The sequence below is a fragment of the Phyllobates terribilis genome, unplaced genomic scaffold (genome assembly GCF_046119375.1).
Source record: "Phyllobates terribilis strain yellow unplaced genomic scaffold, ASM4611937v1 Scaffold_444__1_contigs__length_1506546, whole genome shotgun sequence".
NCBI classification, from domain to species: domain Eukaryota; kingdom Metazoa; phylum Chordata; class Amphibia; order Anura; family Dendrobatidae; genus Phyllobates; species Phyllobates terribilis.
The window spans coordinates 125,028-143,399 of record NW_027363204.1 but is presented as its reverse complement, the minus strand read 5'-3'; the positions used below and the strand labels follow the sequence as shown (position 1 = coordinate 143,399).

General features: G+C 45.0%; 1 protein-coding gene across 6 annotated transcripts in view; it reads left to right on the top strand.

Moving 5' to 3' along the window:
• The window catches only part of LOC141229003 (phospholipid-transporting ATPase IA-like), a 183,805-nt gene that overhangs the window by 46,905 nt on the left and 118,528 nt on the right, over positions 1–18,372 (top strand). For all 6 annotated transcript variants that reach the window (XM_073667375.1, XM_073667374.1, XM_073667377.1 and 3 more), the window contains exon 5: positions 6,653–6,751. In XM_073667375.1, coding sequence (XP_073523476.1) covers positions 6,653–6,751 — 99 coding nt within the window. The remainder of the gene's footprint in view (positions 1–6,652; positions 6,752–18,372) is intronic.

The window sequence follows — 18,372 nt, the reverse complement described above, 5'->3', positions numbered from 1 at the left end:
AGCTGCGCATATGGCAGCATGGTGGTAGCAGGGATACTGTAGATTGTAAGCTTTTCTGGAGAAATGGGATTTTCATGTTGCTTTTGAAGTCTGACCGGTAGGGGTGGTGAGTTCCAGATTATGGGGACAGTTTGGGAGAAATCTCAGACATGGTTATATAATTTGCAGACAAGAGGAGAGTCCAGAAGGAGGACTTGTGAGGAGGTTTCGGGAATGTAAGGCGAGGTGTCTGGAGGGACAGGCTGCGGACAGCATTGTATATTATCGGGCAGCTGGACATCGCACTTCCCCCATAGCCTGTCCCCATGCAATCAGATGTTATCGTATGGGGGATGACCATCCATTTTACCTGCAGCAGGATATATAGGGAGTTTGTTTTTAATGTTATTTGAGAATCTGAAGGGTAATATTTAATAAGTTGTAATCGATCACTTTGCAAACAAATACTCTTTGTGTTATATTTCACTTCATGATCTCCTTGGCACCATTCAGTATTTGCTGCTCCTGCACGGACGAATCTACATTTCTGGCAAAGCGCACTAACCAAACAGGTTCACCTTCGGTTTAGCTACACAATTACCGTATATACTCAAGTATAATCCAACCCGAATATAAGCCGAGGCACCTAATTTTACCACAAAAAAATGGGAAAACTTATTAACTCGAGTATAAGCCTGGGGTGGGAAATGTAGCAGCTACTGGTAAATTTCCCCATCCTGATAAGTATTGCCCACTCATCCCCAATTCTGGTATTCATGGCCCCCTCATCCCAAATACTGGTTTGCATTGCTCCCTCACCCCCATTCCTGGTATGCATTGTCCCCTTTCATCCCCAATCCTGGTATGCATTGTCCCCCTTCATCCCCAATCCTGGTATGCATTGTCCCCCTTCATCCCCAATCCTGGTATGCATTGTCCCCCTTCATCCCCAATCCTGGTATGCATTGTCCCCCTTCATCCCCAATCCTGGTATGCATTGTCCCCCTTCATCCCCAATCCTGGTATGTTTGGCCCCCTTCATCCCCAATCCTGGTATGCATGGCCCCCTTCATCCCCAATCCTGGTATGCATGGCCCCCTTCATCCCCAATCCTGGTATGCATGGCCCCCTTCATCCCCAATCCTGGTATGCATGGCCCCCTTCATCCCCAATCCTGGTATGCATGGCCCCCTTCATCCCCAATCCTGGTATGCATGGCCCCCTTCATCCCCAATCCTGGTATGCATGGCCCCCTTCATCCCCAATCCTGGTATGCATGGCCCCCTTCATCCCCAATCCTGGTATGCATGGCCCCCTTCATCCCCAATCCTGGTATGCATGGCCCCCTTCATCCCCAATCCTGGTATGCATGGCCCCCTTCATCCCCAATCCTGGTATGCATGGCCCCCTTCATCCCCAATTCTGGTATGCATGGCCCCCTTCATCCCCAATTCTGGTATGCATGGCCCCCTTCATCCCCAATTCTGGTATGCATGGCCCCCTTCATCCCCAATCCTGGTATGCATGGCCCCCTTCATCCCCAATCCTGGTATGCATGGCCCCCTTCATCCCCAATCCTGGTATGCATGGCCCCCTTCATCCCCAATCCTGGTATGCATGGCCCCCTTCATCCCCAATCCTGGTATGCATGGCCCCCTTCATCCCCAATCCTGGTATGCATGGCCCCCTTCATCCCCAATCCTGGTATGCATGGCCCCCTTCATCCCCAATCCTGGTATGCATGGCCCCCTTCATCCCCAATCCTGGTATGCATGGCCCCCTTCATCCCCAATCCTGGTATGCATGGCCCCTTTCATCCCCAATCCTGGTATGCATGGCCCTTTCATCCCCAATCCTGGTATGCATGGCCCCCTTCATCCCCAGTCCTGGTATGCATGGCCTCCTCATTCCCAATCCTGGTATGCATGGCACCCCTCATCCCCCAATCCTGTTGTGCATACCTCCTCATTCCCCATGGCCCCATCACTGCACACATAAAAAAAATAAACACTTCTACTCACCTTCCTTCCTCACCTCTGCTCCAGCGCTGCTTCCTGCTCTGCTGCTGCAGCTCATGTCGGCATCTGAGCAGCGCATGGCGTCACAGCCATGCTCTCTCAGATGCTGTTGTGAGCTGCCGGCATATTCACTTCTCTCCACACCGGGACTATGTGCGTGGAGAGGAGCGAATATGCATTCTCTTTAGTAGCAGGCACGGAGGAGCTCCTGCTGACAGTGCCCGCTACTAAAGAGAATGAATATTCATTCTTCACCACGTGCATGGGAGTGGAGAAGAGGGAATATTCACTTCTCTTTAGCAGCGGGCACACGTAGCTGCAGCAGCGACCGCTGCGTCTGCCCCTCTCCTCCGCCGCCGCAACCCCTCTGCCCCCACTATCCACCAACTGAATTTCTATATGCTCGAGTATATACCCGAGTATTAGCTGAGGGGGGCTTTTTCAGCACAAAAAAATGTGCTGAAAAACTCTGCTTATACTCGAGTATATATGGTATCTATTTAGGTGCTATATTTCTTTTGTCATTCTCTTCCTTGTTTGCTTATGACCAGTGTGCTTGTGCTAGAGGTGATCTAGTGAGATGCCTTCTGGGGAGAACTGGTTTGCAGGGTTATAAATTACTGTTGCTAGTCCTGTAGAATTAAAGGGGTGTTCCCATCTCCAAGATCCTATCTCAATATGTAGTAGGTATAATATTAATAATATTAGCAAATACCTCTAATTAGAAATTTAGTATAGTTCTTCTGATTCGCTATACAGCTTACCCCATGTGCAGGGCAGTAGCTTAGGTATCCATGGTTATGACAACAAAAGCTGACTAACTGTCACTATATGAAAGGTCATAACCATGGATACCTAAACTAGTGCAATGCCCTGCACATGAGGTGAATCAGAATAACTATACTAAATTTCTAATTTACTTTAGTTGCTAATCATATTATGACACCTACTACATGTTGGGATAGTATCTTGGAGGTGGGCATACCCCTTTAAAGGGAACCTGTTGCCTCCAAAGCACTATTTACCTTCTGATATACGGGGGGATCTGCAGGTAAATATACTTTAAAGCCTTCCTGTGTTTCTGGAGTAGCGGCTATAGAGCGGAAGTTATATCCTCCATGCAGACGCTCGCTTCCAGTCATTGATACGGCGCAGGGAGCGGTAACAGTTGGCACTCACTACAGTGCCTGTGTAATCACTCCCCAGCACTTGATTGACAGCCTGCTCTGCACACATACACTGTACTGCAGGTTGTCAAAGTACCGGAGAGTGATTACAGTACTATCTCTGTCGTGAGCTGTGACTTTTACACCACCCTGATAAATGAAAGCACACAGCTGAAGGGAGAATATAACTTTATTTTCTCCCTGCAGCTCCCTGGTACAGTAAGCCAGCCAGGCATGATTTAAACACTAGATATCTGCAGGAATACCCCTATATCTGCAAGTAAATAGCACTTATGGTGGTGACCGTTTCCCTTTAAGATGCCTGTATGCCTTAAATAACTGTTGGCCGAATTCTGGCTCACCTGGCAGCTGTCCTTGTACACCACCATACACAGGCATGATAGGTCTACTGAGCTCACAGTTTAGAGTTTTCTTCTTCTTTCACTATTACTAGGAAAGTGAAATTACAACCATTGTCTGTGCTTTTGAGGCTATTGAGGACCGCCTTTGGTCACCCAGTCACAATCTGCATATCGGTTTGCTACAAAACGTGCTCCATCTCCTGTCTGACTGTACATGTCGCCCTTAGCCCTGCCGTTTCCACCTACATGGATTAGTACACAGGGGGGAGGTGGGAAACCCCAAGGCTTTACCTGTGGAGGCATAGCATTCCCTCATTAGAAATCCCCCCATTATCAGCTCGTGCACATGAGCTACAACTCTGATCTCACCGTTTTATAATTTGTACACATGCTAAGGTTTTTTAATAACGGATAAGATGTGAAGCCGGGTGGTTAGGTCAGTGTGCCTCCACCAAGGTGGAACAAAGCAGTGATACACTGTGGGTCGAGGTCTACATACCGGGATTATAGCCTCCGAGGAGTCAGGATCCTGCTCCCTTAGTAGAATAGCAATGAACCTGCCCCCCGACTTTAGTTGTAAGAATTTGCATCTTCCATTCTTCTCTCCACTATCCCAGTAGTTGGAGGCCCCCCTACTAAATCCCAGTAGTTGGAGGCCCCCCCTACTAAATCCCAGTAGTTGGAGGCCCCCCCTACTAAATCCCAGTAGTTGGAGGCCCCCCCTACTAAATCCCAGTAGTTGGAGGCCCCCCCTACTAAATCCCAGTAATTGGAGGCCCCCCCTACTAAATCCCAGTAGTTGGAGGCCCCCCCTACTAAATCCCAGTAGTTGGAGGCCCCCCCTACTAAATCCCAGTAGTTGGAGGCCCCCCCTACTAAATCCCAGTAGTTGGAGGCCCCCCCCCCTACTAAATCCCAGTAGTTGGAGGCCCCCCCCCTACTAAATCCCAGTAGTTGGAGGCCCCCCCCCTACTAAATCCCAGTAGTTGGAGGCCCCCCCCTACTAAATCCCAGTAGTTGGAGGCCCCCCCTACTAAATCCCAGTAGTTGGAGGCCCCCCCCCTACTAAATCCCAGTAGTTGGAGGCCCCCCCCCCTACTAAATCCCAGTAGTTGGAGGCCCCCCCCCCTACTAAATCCCAGTAGTTGGAGGCCCCCCCCCTACTAAATCCCAGTAGTTGGAGGCCCCCCCCCTACTAAATCCCAGTAGTTGGAGGCCCCCCCCCTACTAAATCCCAGTAGTTGGAGGCCCCCCCCCTACTAAATCCCAGTAGTTGGAGGCCCCCCCCACGTTTGGCACATTCACAATAATAAATGTCCCCATGGTGTTTTACATGAGTACACTTCTAGAAGGATTTGTCCCCTGGTGCAGTTTGTTAAAAGCACAAAAGTAAAAACCAAACAAACCGTGCTTTATTCATCCTCCTTCGGTCCAGCGCTGAGTCTCCTCCTCTGTTCCCAGTGTTTGGTTTTGGCTACGGAGCTGATGTCATGTTGACAGCACTGCAGCCAATCAGTGAACTCTGAGGCTTTGCCCATATAGACGGATCATCATCCTCAGCTGCTGAGCTCGCTGATTGCCTGCAGCGCTATTAACATGTTGTCAATTCCACAGCACTGAGAGCAGTCGTGGAGACTCTGCTCTAGACCTGGGGAGGGTGACTAAAGTGTGGTTTCTTTGTCCTTTATAAAAAACAAACAAAAAAAAAAAAAACTGTGCCCAGGGACCATGATTTTATGGAATGGTAGGACCCTTTAATGCCTGGATTTCCAGTGATGCTTCTCCTTGCTTCATGTCACGAACGCATCTAATAAAGAGATCTGTCTCTATAGCGGATCCTCTATAATGAAGGAGTAGGAGTAGAATTGTAGAACCCCATTGTTCTCATTTTATGTATCAACTTTTTGTGTGGCACCTCCGTGCAGAGTTGCCGCCTCCCTCCGTGCAGGGGTGCCGCCTGCACATAAGCACATAATAAATGGGTCTAAAAAGCGCCCCCTATGTGATATCCGCCCACCATTAGACTCCAGTGATGGGCGTACATAGCGGAGTCCTTGGGCTATGGGCCTTTATTAATATAGCCCAGCCCTTACAGTGTGTTTAATGATGGAGGGAGTCGTCACCCCTATACGGTACTGTTTGATTCTTGAGCGATTTATTGCCCAGATTTGCGATATTGTCCTATTAAGATATTTATTGGCCGGATTTTACATTGTTTTATTACTTGCAGATTTTTTATTTATTTATTTTACTCACTTATATAGCGCCATTAATTCCACAACGCTTTACAGATGTTATTGGAACTGTCCCCATTGGGGCTCACAATCTAGATTCCCTATCAGTATGTCTTTGGAGTGTGGGAGGAAACCGGAGAGCCCGGAGGAAACCCACACAAACACTGGAAGAACATACAAACTCCTTGCAGATGTTGTCCTTGGTGGGATTTGAACCCAGGACCCCAGCGCTGCAAGGCTGCAGTGCTAACGACTGAGCCACCGTGCTGCCCATAATTTGTCACTACATGATTATGCCTGACGCTATGGGGTAGGTCTTGTGGGTCTTTATGCCGTTCCCATCACTGTGGGGGCTATAACGTTATTATTTTCTGACATTCTATAAATTAAATACTTATTTTTTGCTTTTTTTATACTATGCCCCATACAAATGTTATAGATCCGTCCTGGACCGCTGTCTTGGGCGGCTTCTTTGACTGTTGATGTTTATCAGTATATTCTTACCGGACAGCCCCTTTAACTTATCTAATACATCTGCGATTGGGGGCTTTGATTGTTTGAGGGGCTTTGTTATACTCTGTGGGTCATTTTATTGCACTTTGGAAAGTCTTACAGGCGAAGCATGGTTTAAGATGCTGTTGCCCCTAGAAAGCACTTCTTTACTTTTCTATCTTCAGATGCTGGCGACTTTCTTTTTTAGACTCTTTGCCTGGAGTGGAAATCTGGGCTTGTCAACAACACAATTTCTGCCTGTGCTTTTCAACTATTGAATATTTGCAGTTAGGTCTAAAATAAGATCCAAATTTGGCAAAAGGTTTACAGTGGAACAAACAGAATATAGTCCAAATATTGGAATATCACTTGACGTCATGTGTTCTTTTTTTTTTTTTTAGCAAATACCCGACGTGTCTCCAACTGGGCGATATACAACTCTGGTTCCTCTGCTCTTCATTTTGGCTGTGGCTGCTATAAAGGAGATCATAGAAGATGTTGTAAGTAGTAAACATTTCTATACTTTTGGCTGTTGGATGAACTTGGCTGGAAACACAGTTTATTCTTACTGACATTTAATGTAACGTGATGGATATGTTGTCACCTTCTGAATTGACACCACGGTGAAATAAAAGAAAGAAATATGTCCATTTAGTCCAGATGAGGTTTACTAGCTGAATTGCTATAACTTTCAGACTTATATTAGTATTATTTATTTTACTTATATATGGCCATTACGCTTTAAAGACATAATCACTCTCCCCATCTGGGCTCACAATCTACATTCCCTATCAGTATGTCTTTGGAGAGTGCGAGGAAACCGGAGAACCCGGAGGAAACCCATTCACACTCCTTGCAGATGTTGTCCTTGGCAAGGCTACAGTGCTAATCACTGAGCTAGTAGATAGTAAGTGTTTACGCTGTAACCGCGCCCCCGGCCCTGACTGACAGCAGCTCAGCATGAGACCCGGCTGTCAGTCAGTGGCGGGGGCGCGATTACAGCTGCTGCTCTCTATACACTGAGCGGTGACTGAAACCGGGACGATGCCAGGGAGAATAAAGTTCATCTTCTCCCCGGAGTGTTCTGCTAAGTGCGAGTGCCAGGCAGATTAACCCCATATCTCCCCACAGTGTTTGTCTAAATGAGGGCACGGGGCCGATTAACCCCATATTTCCCCCTCAACGTTAGTCTAAATGGGGGTGCGTGGCAAATTAACCCCATATGTCCCCGCAGCAGGGACAGGGCAGGTTAAGAACGCTATTGACCTACAGATTGACCCCATATCTGCAGGTTAAAAGCATTTTTTTTTCTGGTGACAGGTTTCCTTTAAAGGACATTAATAAAAAAGTGATTTTATACAGTGAGTGCTGCTTTTCTCTACTTTTGGACTGCAGTTGTTTCACCAGCCTGGGGTCTATTAAGCTGAGCACCACTTAAGTTCACAGACCTATTTTGGATGTGGAGCCTTCAACATTGTAATCTCCACCCAAACTTAATAATAGTACCAAGTTGCTTCATTTTCTTTATTTTAGATCTAACTTCTTTTCCTTACAGTAAACATACGGAGTAGTATAAAAACGGTGGCCCTTATAGGAGATGGCGTCCAGCTACCTCCGGCAGTCCCATAGACTGTGAGTAGAGCACAGTGAATGCAGGAGTACTGCTCCATTCATACTGCAGACCCCGTAGACCCCACTGGTGGGATCAGTGCAGGTCCCAGCAGTTGAACCCTAAGCAATTAGCAATTGTTATGATGGTGGGCCGACCCCTTTGCACACAACAAACTCTATCAGTTTAGTATAATTGTCATATGTGGAGCTTTTTCCACTGTGGGGCATCTAGCATCTGCCTGATGGGGTTTTTGCCTTCCTCTTGGGTTACAGGTTGAACTTGATGGACTCGTGTCTTCTTTCAAGCTTAATACTATAAAACTTTATACTTAGTAAATCTGTGAATAAATATTGATTCTTCAATGATCTTATCCACCTGATCCTACCACTGTCTCCCCATACACTACTTTATTTTATACCGAGACTTTATGAAGAAGGTGGATTTTCTCGATTCTAGCTCGGCCATTGTAGTCTTGTGCGTCTGAGCTGTTCTCGAGCGTCAGTGCTGAATTCACTGCTGCAATTCTCTGATATTATGCAGTAAATGTTACCTTGTAAAAGCCTATAATGTATTCAGCTCAGGTAGCATCAGCACAGACATGCTATGGAGAGCTCGGCAGACGAGAACCTTGTCGGGGCCTCTTGGGAGACCTTTGTCATCTTGTGTACGTTCCCCTGACAATGCCGTGCCGCTCATGCACTCACTTCAGACATTTTCTTTTTTTTTTTTTGTCAGGTTTCCAAATCTCTCATAGTCAGTCTGATGTGTTTTGAGAAGTTCTCCACTCTGAGAATTTTTTTGTATGTTAGGCGGTTTTATCAACAATAATACAATCCTACAAACACAGTAAATTAATGAATGTGTCCAAGAATGGTTTGTCTAAAGAAAAAAACAGAAGCTTTCTTCCATATAGTGTATAAAAACCAGACAATGCTATCAACCATAGAGACCATATAATCACTTCCTGGACGACTTGTTAATCTTTACACTGAAGATGATTCTCAGTGACATTGGCTGTATGTTTGGTGTCGTCCTGCTGCTGAATAAGTTTAAAGCCAATCAGATGTCTCTCTGATGGTATTGCGAGATTAATTATCCTATATTTCTCCGCATTGAAGGCATCATTAATCTTTATTAAATCCCCAACACCATTTGCTGAAATTCAGCACTAAACTTGCAAGAAACCTCCCTCATGCTTCACTGTTGTCTGCAGATATTTATTATTGTACCAATTGTCATGCCTTTGACGAACAAACTGCCTTTTGTTACACGCCCCCTGAGGAAGTGTCACGAAACGCGCGTCGGGGCGGAGGGACATATGACTGGCTTTGCTACAGTGTGCACCTGAGAGGTAATGTTTTTTTCCTATAGCAGTTAAGCTATTTAGCTTTCCAATGCATTGACACTTTATTAACCATTGGCTACTATAGAAAACCAGGGACCACTTAGCCCATATGCACTTGCACTTTTGATATATATGTTATTTAAGGGTTCCTTACCTTGAGAAGTATTTTCAACAGTGACATTAAAGTGATTCATTTTACATGCACAATTTTTGAATTTGTTGCTATTTGAGCCTCTGTCATGCTTCTAATAATATCACTGTATGCATCAGTTTATAACTCATTGTGCCTCACACTGGAGGCACCTGTTTTTATGTTTTTTTGATTATTCAATAAAAATCTTCCTTTTCTAATACATTCCTTTGGGTGTTCACTTTGCTCACCTAACCTTCTTCATGTAGGATATTTTGGTGGCAATTTTGATTTGTTGCCTTTTGTTACATCCAAATACTTCACATTTTGACTCATCAATCCAAAACATCTGCTGACGTTTTCCTGCATAGTTGAGTTACTTGGACTTGTTCCCATGCCAAAGGTATAGCCTTTTGACCACAATTCTTCCATCAAAACCACTTCTTACCAGACTTTTCTAAACATTAGATGGATGTAATACAACTAAATAGACCCTATAGGGGTAAAGTTGGCATATCCGGGGAAAGGTATATCCCAGATTTGCCAATCTAAGCCAACTCATGAAATACATAAATATATAGGAGAACAACGAGTACATTGGCATAAAAAATATATAAATCTTTATTCCATCAAATTTAAAAGCGTACATAGTAGAGAGAAAAATGACATAATGCGGATAGTGTAGAGACACTCATTAGATTATCAGTGTGGCAAGATATGTTACAGAGTATACATATATAGTCACGCATGTAGTTATAGTGAAACATGAGCAACATTGGTCATATAGCAAAAAACTGACACATCAAAATAATCAAACAAGTATAATAGTGTAACCAGTAATGGTCCATAGGTATTCCATATTTATCAGATTTATCCTTGCCATATATATATCAGGTCTCCACCTAAATGACGCTCCCGCCCATAAGTAACCAAATACGTGCTACATAAAAATATAAAAGTAGTCTCTTACCACAGAGAGTGTAAACAAGGGGAAGGTAAAGTGTGTGGAGAACGCACAACACCAACCCCTAGTCTAAAAACACTACTTAAATTACCAGTGTGGCAAGATATAATGCAAAATATACATAATAAACACATACATGGTCACGAAGGGACGAGGGCAACATATACAAACTAGAGTAAAGTTAATATGTCAAGATAGTCTGATGAGTATAATGATATGTCAGAAAACAATCCATAAATATTACCATGATCAGTAAATTTACATTTGCCACATGCATCAAACGTCCAATTCAGTAATATTCCCGCCCACAAATAGTCATATGCATGTCACATAGAGCAATAAAAAGTAGTCTCTTACCGCAAAAATTGTCACAGAGAAAGTAAGGTGCATAAGGGAACGCACAGTGGTAGCCCCGACGCGCGTTTCGCGGTCCGCAACGACCGCTTCCTCAAGGGGAAGTGATGTGTATAGGATGAACAGACCGGTATATACCCCAAGATGTCGGTCACGTGTGGCCCCACGTGACCGATCATCTGATAGCAATGGGCGGGTGCCTATTGACGGCGCGCGCGCTGTCGTAATCCGCCCACAGAGGCACGACCAAGCCGTCAGGAACAGGTGCGCAAAGCTGTAGATGGATGTAGTAGAGTCCCACTGGTTGCTGCCAGTTCTGAGCTGATGGCACTGCTGGACATCTGCTGACTTTGAAGGGAAGTAAACTATCTGCTGCACTAAGTTTACTTGGCCGATCGCTGCTTCTGCGGTTCTCAGTGTTGTCCATTTCCTGGTGTCCTCAATGCTGAAAAATACAGGTAGATACTGCTGCAAGTCTTTTGGGGTATTTCTTACCATTATGCATCTACAACTCCTACGCGGACAACCCATCTCAGTGATGACAGTCAACAAATATACTCTGGGGTGCAATCGTGAAGTCTTATTCCCAGCTTGTGTGTCCTTTACTTTTGGCAATCTTCTCCATGTATGTTAGTAAAGGGTGTGCGAGCAAAGGAAGTAGGCATAAGGGCTTGATCACATGTAGTTTTTTGGAAAAGTACAGCATGTCAATACTTTCAGCGTTTTTACTGCAGTTTTTTCCCATTTAGATCAAATTGGCCTAACATTAAAGATGCATCAAATACACATATCAAATTTGTGAAAAAAAATGCACCTAAATGGAGCGTAATTACGGCTGTGGTTTTCTAGCCTGCATTTAACGAAAAAACAAAATTCTTAAAGTTGTATGTGAATATTCCCTGCAGGATTATACTACGCAGTTTGTTGTCTGTTACCATGGAGACACATTGTGTGCATGGGAGCTGTAGAGATGTACCAATAGGAAATATTTAATGAAGACCAATTGCAGAGTAGCCTTATTTTTTTATTTTAGATTTATTGGTAGAATAAAACCAAAAACATAATTTAGGCTCTTACAAGTGTGCAGAAGAGAAGTCTGTAACTTGATATACAGTCTTGTGATTGCTTGCAAGGGGCTACATACCAGAGAAGAGGGGGATATCCTCACCCGCTCTCATCCACTTTGCTATTTAGTGACAAGAAACTGTGCAGATGGTCACATTGGATGGCGTCACTGTGCAGGAAGTAGAGATCGGTGGGGGATCGGTGATATGTTGCTCATTTTTATCTTTTTTTTCTCAACTATCTGCTTGATTTGCTCCTTTTTGTGTTCACTTTAGTCCATATGATTTATGGCAGACGTGGTACGAGATAGTAGCTCTTTACCATGCGTGGACTTTTTAGTTTGGTTTGTTTGCAGACATGCCAGCTCTCTGATCGGTGTGTAAAGAGTGCGGAGAGGCCGGCTCGCTGTTATTCCAGCACACTCCCTGAATGCTTACTCAATGAAATTGCACAATTATCCAGTAACCTAATCAGGACTGCAAACAGTGACATCATGGTGCTGCAGCCGACATCCGGCTCGGTGCCAGCCTGCAGAGGGTGAATCAGAGCGCGACACCGGTCCGACCCCGGACCACCCAGATGTCACCGCCAGCATCTCTAATCACTGTCTGTTGATGGAAATTTTCCGATCTAAAAAAAAATCAAATATCTATGTATATAAACGGTGTACAGCTTACAATCTGTACTGTAGGACTTGTAAAAATAACATGCCTACTTTTTTTACTGCATTTGCAACCATTTTTTATATTACGTCATATAAAAAACACAATGACGGTAAAAAAAACAGAGTTAAAAAAAACCGAAATAAAAACAAAACAATAACACCAGCTGGATGACAAATGCTACTAACCGTAAAAACAAAACCCCGACGCACGTAGGCTTCTCAGTAATTTCCAATAATAATAATCTTTATTTATATAGCACCATCTTACTCCGCAGCGCTTTACAATTCACAGGTTCATGTACAACAGTCATAAGTAACATAGTTAAAGATAATACAATAATTAAAGCAAAAATAATGGCGACCCTGCTCGTAAGAGCTTACAATCTACAATGAGGTGGGGGTGACACAAAGTACAGGGGCTTTCCTATAAAAAGCATAAAGAAAATCTGCCGTGTGTGAATCCAAACAGATGTTTTAAACTTTTATAGTCTAACGCCAACAATACAAAAGGATAAAATATAGTGCAAAGCACATATGTCCCGGGAAACGCCCGTTCTGTCTCCCCTCTCCACTGCTAATGATTTTTTTGATTTTTTTTTTTTTTTGCTATTTTATGTCTTGATTGACCCGTAAGGCTATGTTCACACGGTCCGTTTTTTTTTTTCTGTGTTTTTTATGCAAAATTATGTTAATCAAAAGTTGCGTTTTACAGTACCAGCAAAAGCTATGCGATTCCGAAATCTCATGCACACACATTGTTTTTTTTTTCTGACTGAATTAGAAAACTGCTGTTATTTCTTTCAGCATTTTCTCACCCATAGAAAGCAATGAGTAAGTGCAAAAACACAGCAAAAACGCAGGTATCAGGTTTTGCTGCGTTTTTAGTGAAAAAAGCATGTACAGCAGGATGTGAAACCCATTCTTGTGATTTTCCCAAGTTTACCATCTTGTCTTGGTCACCTGAGATGGCAGTTAAGATTAATACAGTTTAATTAAATTAGTGATGTGTGCAAAGTAAACATTGGACGGCCAAGGTGTGAAATTGAGCAATACCTGAGCAACTCAATGGCCTACCAAATTGTGAAAGAGTCCTATAAACTCAATGCTCTTCCAATGTCTTAGGTAAACTATTCCCAACCAGTTCACTTCTCCCTGCTGTTACATATGTAATGTGTATTTTTTTCATGAACATAATGTCTTGCATTGATGACCTATGTTCATGCTGCTGTGGTTCAAGTAACTTTGATCCTGAAAAACGTAGGAAAACCTGCTTTTTGTAAGCAGTTCTTTACTGCCAAGAGAGCAGGTTTTGACTGCAGGTAAAAACTCAGCAAAAATGCAACATGTGAACATAGTCTAACAGGGTCTGGTTATTCAGGGTCCATGCTAGGGATATTTTCACTGTACACACAGGCAGGGCCGGCGTTAGGGGTAGGCAGACAAGGCATCTGCCTAGGGCTCCCACTCTCCCAGGGGCCCCCAGCCAGTGGCGTGCCGCTAATAGTGGAACACCACGTGGCAGCTACGGGGCCCATGAGTCAGCGGGGGCCGATTCCAGCGCCACCCCCCTCCCATGCATTGCGTATTCAACTATATCGGCATCATAGATGTCTGTACAGTTGAAAGCATTGATGGAAGAGAGAGCGTCATGTGACGCTCCCTCTCCCATCATTCCCTCTCTGCTTCCGTCGCAGCGGCGCGATGATGTCATCTCATCGCGCGCCGGACAGTGGAGCTGCTGAAACGCTCTGCAGAGACCGGAGGAACTAGGAGAGGCAAGTATGTATTTATTTATTTTTTACATCAGTGAGTAAATGGTGGCCATAATACTGCAGGACTATGGGCCTGCATTATACTAAATGGGGGCATATGGGGCTACATTATACTATATGGGGCATATGGATCTGCATTATACTATATGGGGGCATATGATCTGCATTATACTATATGGGGGCATATTGAGCTGCATTATACTGTATGAGGGCATGTGGAGCTGCATTATACTATATGGGTGCATGTGGAGTTGCATTATACTATATGGGAGCATATGGAGCTGCATTATACTGTATGGGGGCATATGGAGCTGCATCTATAATATAATCGGCTAAGCGTCCCTCTGTATGAAGCCTCGATAGACTGCGCATGTGCGTAGACACTGAACGCATACCGTGATCTCCGGTGCCATACTTAGATACTTACCTGACCGGGAGGAGCATTGCCGCAGCGCCTCTCTTCTGGCCGGAGACCGGGGGCGGAGTGAAGGCGTCGGAATCGGCACATGCACATAGCGTTATCCGGCGCCATTTTACTGAAGACCCACAGTGTGTCTTCAGCAAAATGGCGCCGGACAGCGCAGTGCTCCGGCGCCACACTCCTCCCCCGGCGGAAGAGGACACAGCAGCGCTGGAGCACAGGCAAGAAAGGGGAGTATAAATGTTTATTTTTTTTGAATGTTTGCAGAGGATACCATGCATACCAGGATTAGGGGGATGAGGGGTACCATGCATACCAGGATTGGGGCCTGCATTATACCCTATGGAGCTGCATTATGCTATATGGGGGCATATGGAGCTGCATTATGCTATATGGGGGCATATGGAGCTGCATTATGCTATATGGGGGCATATGCAGCTGCATTATACTGTATGGGGGCATATCGAGCTGCATTATACTGTATGGGGGTATATGGAGCTGCATTATACTGTATGGGGGCATATGGGGCTGCATTATACTATATGGGGACATATGGGGCTACATTATATGATATGGGCATGCATTATACTAGATGGGGGCTACAATATACTATATGGGGGCTATATTATATTACATGGGCCTGCATAATACTCTATGGGGGCTGCATTATATTATATGGGGGCTACATTATACTGTATGGGGGGTGGTTGCATTATACTATATGGGGCTACATTATATTACAGTTGTGCTCAAAAGTTTACATACCCCAGCTTAATTTTTGCTTTCTTGGCCTTGTTTCTGAGAATATGAATGCTAACAAAAAACTTTTTCTCCACTCATGGTTATTGGTTGTGTGAAGCCATTTATTGTCAAACTACTGTGTTTTCTCTTTTTAAATCTTGATGACAGCCAAAAACATCCAAATGACCCTGATCAAAAGTTTACATACCCCAGTTCTTAATACCGTGTATTGCCCCCTCTAACATCAATGACAGCTTGAAGTCTTTTGTGGTAGTTGTGGATGAGGTTCTTTATTTTCTCAGATGGTAAAGCATTCTTCTTGGCAAAAAGCCTCCAGTTCCTGTAAATTCCTGGGCTGTCTAGCATGATATTGAGGTCAGGAGACTGAGATACCCACTCCAGAACCTTCACTTTGTTCTGATGTAGCCAATGACAGGTTGACTTGGCGGCCTTGTGTTTTGGATTGTTATCATGTTGGAACGTCCAAGTAGGTCCCATGCACAGCTTCCGGGCTGATGAGTGCAAATTTGCCTCCAGTATTTGCTGATAACGTGCTGCATTCATCTTTCCTTCAACTTTCACCAAGTTTCCTGTGCCTTTGTAGCTCACACGTCCCCAAAACATCAGCGATCCATCTCCGTGTTTTCCTGTAGGAATGGTGTTCCTTTCATCATAGGCCTTGTTGACCTCTCTCCAAATGTAACGTTTATGGTTGTGGCCAAAAAGTTAAATTTTGGTGTTATCACTCCAAATGTCCTTGTTCCAGAAGTTTTGAGCCTTGTCTCCATGCTGTTTGGCGTGTTGTAGGCGAGATACTTTGTGGCATTTGTGCATTATTGTCTTTCTTCTGGCGACTCGACGATGCCGCTCATTTTTCTTCAAGTGCCTCCTTATTGTGCATCAACTACCTTTTCCCGTAGATCCGTTGACAATTGTTTTGCTTTCCCCATGACTCACAATCCAGAAACATCAGTGGCTGGATGAAAGATGCTAGAGTCTGTCTGTCTGGATCCCAGAAACTCACTCAGCTTTTATGCACACACACTGATTACAAGCAAACAGGTCACAGGTGAGGATGTTACCTTTAGTAGTCATTCTAACCCATGTGTGTCAAATTCTGTGCATGTTATCAGGCCAAAATCACCAGGGTATGTGAACTTTTGGATGTTTTTTGTTGTCATTAAGATTTAAAAAGAGAAAACACAGTAGTTTGACAACAAATGGCTTCACCCAACCAATAACCATGAGTGGAACTTGCAGAACTGTGAAATAAACCAAACTATTTCCTCATTTCCCTTAATAGGAATACTTAAATCTCAAGGCCCACAAGGTCTTTTATCTAGCTTGTATACATATTTGCTATCAACAGGTTTAGATCGTATTCCTTTGCCAGCAAAAAACAAATGGAGACTTCTAATTCCGAATATGGGGGAGGAGGAATGGGATGAAATTTTGGAATCTCCGTCATTTGTCTCTCCATCTGTTAATAATAAGATGATTCAGCTTTATATTATTCATCAGTAGTGTTGAGCATTCCGATAGCGCGAATATCGGCCGATACCCGATATTTCAGTATCGGAATTCCGATACTTTTACAATATCGAATACCGGAATCGGAAGTTCCCATAATGCCTGCGCTCTGCAGTGTCTCTGAAGGATGACAAGCTGAATGGCAGCGCTCAGCTGTGATCCAGCCTGTCATCAGAATGCCATCCCAGCGTGAGAGAATTCTCCTGATTGTTTAAAAGCCGGCGGGCGGTAAAAAGCCGCCGGCTTTTAAACAATCACACAGCCCCATACTGCTTCCCCCCAGCGTCCCATCCCGATCCTCCGCTCCCCTCGCCACCTCCCATCCCGATCGTAAGTTAGGACCGGGCGGGGAGCGCAGCACCAAGGAGCGGGGAGCGAAGGACTCGGGCGGGGAAGCCGGCAGTGAAAAGACTTCACCGCCGGCTTTCCCGTTCTGTGCTGCGCTTTCCCGCCGGTTATTTCAAATGAACAGCTGAGGTATCAGGTGATGCTGATCAGCTGTTCATTTGAAGTCGCCGCGGTGCCCTCGGAGGGTTCATGTGAGTTCATGCTTTACTGCATTGCATGAACTCACATGAACTTTCCCACGGTCGCACAGGTCAGCCTCACCTCCCAGACCCGTCATGATTAGTGTGTGTGGGTGTCTGTGCGATGTGTGCGGGTGTGCGCGGTGTCTGTGCGATGTCTGCGGGTGTGCGCGGTGTCTGTGCGATGTCTGCCGGTGTCTGCGTGCAGGCAAACATAGGCTGATGTGACACTACTACTCCCATCGGCCTATGTCTGTCCCCCGTCCACTCGTGCCAGTAGGATCAGCTCGATGGGAGCAGTAGTTCCCATCAGCCTGATCCTGCTATTTAAACTGCCCCATGGTCCCCAATAAATTTTAAATACATGTCATTGGTGGCCAGTGGTTACCTACAATAAATTACTTTATACATTACCTGTCCCCGCCGATCGCCACCTAAAATAAAGTAAAAAATAAAAAACTACACCTATACTCACCTAGACACCTAATTCCCCGAAGCCATCGATCTCTTGTAATAAAATCTAAAATAATAAACCACAACCTTATCCTTACCCCTCCGTAGTAGTCCACGAGTGTCCCACGAAGATCTCCAGTTCAGAGCAGCCACATAGAATGTGACCGCTCTGAACCGCTGCCGCCGCTAGAATGATGGGGCCGTAAAGCAGCCCCGTCACTGCATAAGCGGGTTCGCCGGAGTTCAGGCAGCGCTGCTCCGGTTAGCTGCTTTACGGCCCTGCTGTACCGTGAGAAATTCCCACGGTACAGCAGTGCCGTAAAGGAGGTCTCTGGAGCTGCGCTGCCTGAATGCACTCCAGTGACCTCAGTCAGTGGCTCCCGCTGCCGGGAGCGGACGTGTTCCCGGCAGCTTGAGCTTACAGCAGCCATGCACAGCTGTCACCATCTCCAGATGTGACAGCTGTGCATGGGAGATCAGTGCAGGAACGTGGACAGGTAACTATTTTTTTTTTAGTAAACTAAGAATTAAATAAAATGGTGT